Source organism: Oncorhynchus nerka, linkage group LG12, assembly GCF_034236695.1.
Source record: "Oncorhynchus nerka isolate Pitt River linkage group LG12, Oner_Uvic_2.0, whole genome shotgun sequence".
NCBI classification, from domain to species: domain Eukaryota; kingdom Metazoa; phylum Chordata; class Actinopteri; order Salmoniformes; family Salmonidae; genus Oncorhynchus; species Oncorhynchus nerka.
Window position 1 is genome coordinate 77,040,398 of NC_088407.1, and position 5,364 is coordinate 77,045,761.

General features: G+C 43.2%; 1 protein-coding gene across 1 annotated transcript; it reads left to right on the forward strand.

Moving 5' to 3' along the window:
* Positions 1–432: 432 nt before the first annotated feature.
* On the forward strand, positions 433–3,095 carry tmem121aa (transmembrane protein 121Aa). Its single transcript, XM_029676198.2, has 3 exons — positions 433–726; positions 1,028–1,198; positions 1,988–3,095. The coding sequence occupies exons 1-3, from the start codon at positions 613–615 to the stop codon at positions 2,669–2,671; spliced, it is 969 nt and encodes a 322-aa protein (XP_029532058.1). The 5' UTR covers positions 433–612; the 3' UTR covers positions 2,672–3,095.
* Positions 3,096–5,364: the final 2,269 nt, after the last annotated feature.

A 5,364-nucleotide genomic window follows, 5' to 3' on the forward strand; every position in this document is an offset into this window, starting at 1 on the left:
ATACGTTTGGACAATTGAAGCAAACGCACGCATTTGCCTCAGGAAATGTCCTGCTGCTGTTGTCCTCTGCCAGTCCATGTTGCTTCCGTGAGGACTCGGCCACTACAAAGTGTACAACTGAAGATATGTGGTTTTGTCATTTTCCTATGGAGCAATAAAGCCCAGCTGCTATGTTCACTCTATTACTGAGGGGATTCCCAGGTTATGGAGTTGTGTTGTGAGACCGTGATGTCAGCAGTAGAACAGCAGACTCAATGGAACTGCGCTGAGAGAGGAAATGCACCAGTCTGTATGGCTTAAACAGACCATAATATATCATTGCAATTCTCCCAACCTGAATTGGTCCCATTACCCTCTCGGTCATAGAAGTGTTGTCTTTTCCAAACCAATCAATGGAGGACACGTTGCATTATTCTAAGGAGTGGGAGTGCATTCTTCTCAATAATATAAACAAATCCAAATGTATCTGTTAATCTAGTGGGGATTGGTATGGTATACTTGACTTTTGCCCCTAAAATAACTTCCTGAACAAACTGTAAAGTAGGACTACAACTTTTGTTTTGGAGGACTACAACAGGAAGTTCAGTAGAACTATAACCCCAATTACCCACCATGGTGTTGCCGCAGCCAGACAAGCGTCATGTGTGCCTGACCACAATGGTGGTCATGACCAGCATGGCCTTTATGGATGCCTACCTAGTAGAGCAGAACCAAGGGCCCAGGAAGGTAAGAGGCCATTTTTTTTACAGCTATATACTGTGATTCAAAAAAGAATAAAACTATTTATCATTCATTTAAAAGTCCAAAAATAGATGTACCAATCGTAGACTGTAGCTTTGAATTACAAAATGTTTTCAACTTGGCCTTTAATTAGTGATTTTACTGTTTTGACATCCTTAGTTTTTTTGCATCTCTTTCATTGCCTTTCAATTGTTTGCTTTTCATTTATTTCAATATAATTGTTTTACTGTAAAAACTGTGTTGTGATTTTAATGTTAGGTAAATAAAGTACGATGTGTATTTGTAGATCGGGGTGTGCATAATCGTGCTGGTGGGAGACATCTGTTTCCTCATCGTGCTGCGCTATGTGGCAGTTTGGGTCGGGGCCGAGGTAAAAACTGCCAAGCGTGGCTATGCCATGATCCTCTGGTTCCTCTACATCTTCGTCCTGGAGATCAAACTCTACTTCGTCTTCCAGGTAGGCAGACAGGGTTCCAATGGGCCGCTGTAATAGGAATTTCCAGCTGAACAAAAAGGAGAGCAGTCATTGACAAAGTCATTCAAAACCAATACAGTTTAATTACAATAATGCAGGGAGACACCTCCAGAACAGATGCATAGAATGTCTCTAACTGGCCTCTTAATATTCTAATCAGACAGCACCAAGTGTACTGTAAACACCAGCCAGAGAGGCTTCAAGGAAGTCCGCACAAAAGGCAGTGATTGTCAGCTGCTACAGAATCACACAGTGTTTCACATAATACAATGATAATCAGTGTCCTCAGTCCTTGTACCTCCAGTCAATCACTATCAACAGATATGAGTTTAATCCATAACATCTAGTCTAGTGACCATCAATCCGAGTGTTACAAACAGAACACTTGGAATCATGTGTAGTACAGAACGGGAAAACACAGAAATATGCTAAACATTGCGTTAAACACTCTAAACTTTATTCATTTTAAATATTCCCATTACAGCCGGCAACCGGAGTGTTGCTGGCATCAGTATCCCAGATACCATCTCCTTTCGTTGTGCCCTTGAGCAGGACACTCCACCCCTAAACTGCTCCAGGGACGCTGCACTGTGGCTAACCGAGGGGTGTGTATGTGTGTATTGGCTGGGTGGCGGGGAGGGGATGCTGCAACCTGATCTCATAGTTTCAAGTCGGGATTTGACAGGGCTGGATATTCACAGAAAACCAGAAAAAGACACATTTCAATATCTCTCTGACAATTAACAACAAAGAATGTCTTATATCTTCTAGAACTACAAGGCGGACAGGAAGAGCCTGGAGACGGTGGCCCGCAAGGCTCTAACCTTACTCCTCTCTGTGTGCGTCCCGGGGCTGTACCTGGTCCTTGTTGCTCTGGACAGCATGGAGTATGTGAGAACCTTCCGGAAGAAGGAGGACATGCGGGGGAGGCTGTTCTGGGTGGCCCTGGACCTGCTGGATGTTCTGGACATCCAGGCCAACCTGTGGGAGCCCCAGCGGACGGGCCTACCCATCTGGGCCGAGGGACTGATGTTCTTCTACTGCTACATCCTCCTCCTTATCCTGCCCTGTGTCTCCCTGTCTGAGATCAGTGTCCAGGGGGAGCACGTCTCGCCCCAGAAGATGATGCTGTACCCTGTTCTTAGTCTTGTTACCATAAACATAGTGACAATCATGATCCGTGGGGTCAACATGGTGCTGTTCCAGGATAGTAGGGTTTCCACAATCTTCATAGGGAAGAACGTGGTGGCCATAGCCACGAAGGCCTGTACGTTTCTGGAGTACAGGAGGCAGGTGAAGGAGTTCCCTCCACAGGACCCTAGCATGGCAGGTATAGCATTAGAGCTGCAGCAAGGGAACTCTGTGGGTCACAACCACGGGCACAACCAGACCTTGCCCAATGCCACCACTAGCCTCCCCGACGAACCCTCACCGACCGAGGTCATAGACACATGACCCTTGCCCATGGATAGTTACATCCTTTTCACACTGTAATGCCGAGCGGATCCATACTGTGATGGCTTGGGTATTTTCTTTCACACTGTGCTTTCCAGCAACTACCAGCGCAGTACAGCTTGGCTTAGCTTGGCTTAGTAGTGTGAAAAGTGTGGCAAGTGTCTGACCCTGGGCAAAGCTAGACTGGACTAGACTTCTCAGAGCTCAGCTAGAGTGAACTAGACTTCTCAGAGCACAGGATGACCCCAAAAAAGACTGTTTCCGTCCAATGGGGTGGCAGAAAGAAACATCTTTCACTGAGTCCGCTCCAGCTCAGGAAAACGGCCCAGCGCCTTGCCAGCCAGCCTACCAGATGAACTGATGAGATCATTCTGATAAAGACTGATGTGTTTTTCTATTCTATTGTGTGTGTTTCTATACTTCTATATGGTGGAATAGCAGACAGACAGACAGACAGACAGACAGACAGACAGACAGACAGACAGACAGACAGACAGACAGACAGACAGACAGACAGACAGACAGACAGACAGACAGACAGACAGACACATACAGGTGACCTCAGATACAAAGCCCAACTCAGCTGACATGAGCTTATAGTCCACCTGTAACCAGACCTGGGTGCAAATACTATTCGAAATAATTTAAAATACTTTATCTGGACTTGATTGAGCTTGCCTGGCACAATGGAACCAATGGCAAGACTGCAAACAACACCCATCTGGCACTCCAGGCAGGCTAGAGCAAACAATAAACGTTTTTTTTTAAGATTTCCAGTAGTACTTGAACCCAGGTCTCCTGTAAACTCCTTGTCCTTTTTGACAAACTGGGATTTTTTGTAATTCCAAGACAATGTTTTTAAGTGATGGTGTAATGCTGTAATTCTCTTTGTTATTTTAAATATATATACAGTACCAGTCAAAAGTTTGGACACACCTACTCATTCAAGGGTTTTTCTTGATTTTTACTATTTTCTACATCAAAGACATCAAAACTATAGTAGTAACCAAAAAAGTGTTAAACAAATCAAAATATATTTTATATTATAGATTCTTCAAAGTAGCCATCCTTTTCCTTGATGACAGCTTTGCACACTCTTGGCATTCTCTCAACCAGCTTCATGAGGAATTATTTTCCAACAGTCTTGAAGGAGTTCCCACATACGCTGAATACTTGTTGGCTGCTTTTCCTTCACTCTGCGGTCCAACTCATCCCAAACCATTGCAATTGGGTTGAGGTCTGGTGATTGTGGAGGCCAGGTCATCTGATGCAGCACTCCATCACTCTAATTGGTCTAATAGCCCTTACACAGCCTGGAGGTGTGTTGGGTCATTGTCCTGTTGAAAAACAAATGATAGTCCCACTAAGCGCAAACCAGATGGGATGGCATATCGCTGCAGAATGCTGTGGTAACCATGCTGATTAAGTGTGCCTTGAATTCTAAATAAATTACTGACAGTGTCAACAGCAAAGCACCCCCACACTATCACACCTCCTCCTCCATGCTTCACGGCGGGAACCACACATACAGAGATCATCTGTTCACCTACCCTGTGTCTCACAAAGACAGTTGGAACAGGTTTGAGCTGATTGTAACCTAAATGTGGACTCATCAGACCAAAGGACAGATTTCCACCGGTCTAATGTCCATTGCACGTGTTGCTTGGCCCAAGCAAGTCTCTTCTTATTATTAGAATCCTTTAGTAGTGGTTTCTTTAATTCAATTCGACCATGAAGGCCTGATTCACGCAGTCTATTCTGAACAGTTGATGTTGAGATGTGTCCTTTACTTGAAATCTGTGAAACATTTATTTGGGCTGCAATCTAAAGTGCAGTTAACTCTAATGAACTTATCCTCTGCAGCAGAGGTAACTCATGGTCTTCCTTTCCTGTTGCGGTCCTTGTGAGAGCCAGTTTCATCATAGCGCTTGATGGTTTTTGCGACTGCACTTGAAGAAACGTTCAAAGTTCTTGATATTTTCTGCATTGACTGAACTTCATGTCTTAAAGTAATGATGCACTGTCGTTTCTCTTTGCATATTTGAGCTGTTCTTGCTATAATATGGACTTGGTCTTTTACCAAGTAGGGCTATCTTCTGTATACCATCCCTACCTTGTCACAAAACAACTGATTGTCTCAAACACATTATGAAGGAAATAAATTCCACAAATGAACTTTTAACAAGGCACACCAGTTAATTAAAACGCATTCCAGGTGACTACCTCGTGAAGCTGGTTGAGAGAATGCCAAGAGTGTGCAAAGCTGTCGTCAAGGCTACTTTGACGATATAACATAAATATAACATTTTGATTTGGTTACTACATAATTCCATATGTGTTATTTCATAGTTTTGATGTCTTCACTATCATTCTACAATGTAGAAAATAGTAAAAATAAAGAAAAACCCTTGAATGAGAAGGTGTGTCCAAACTTTTGACTAGTACTCTCTCTCTCGCTCTCTCTCTCTCTCTCTCTCTCTCTCTCTCTCTCTCTCTCTATATATATATATATATATATATATATATATATATATATATATACACTGCTCAAAAAATAAAGGGAACACTTAAACAACACAATGTAACTCCAAGTCAATCACACTTCTGTGAAATCAAACTGTCCACTTAGGAAGCAACACTGATTGACAATAAATTTCACATGCTGTTATGCAAATGGTACAGACAACAGATGG

What these genes read in the sequence shown, in the direction of transcription:
- tmem121aa (XM_029676198.2), top strand. Translation starts at nt 613, where the DNA reads ATGGTGTTGCCGCAGCCAGACAAGCGTCATGTGTGCCTGACCACAATG. An exon ending in AGAACCAAGGGCCCAGGAAG is followed by an intron (nt 727 to 1,027) that starts GTAAGAGGCCAT and finishes GTGTATTTGTAG; the next exon opens with ATCGGGGTGTGCATAATCGT. An exon ending in AACTCTACTTCGTCTTCCAG is followed by an intron (nt 1,199 to 1,987) that starts GTAGGCAGACAG and finishes TATATCTTCTAG; the next exon opens with AACTACAAGGCGGACAGGAA.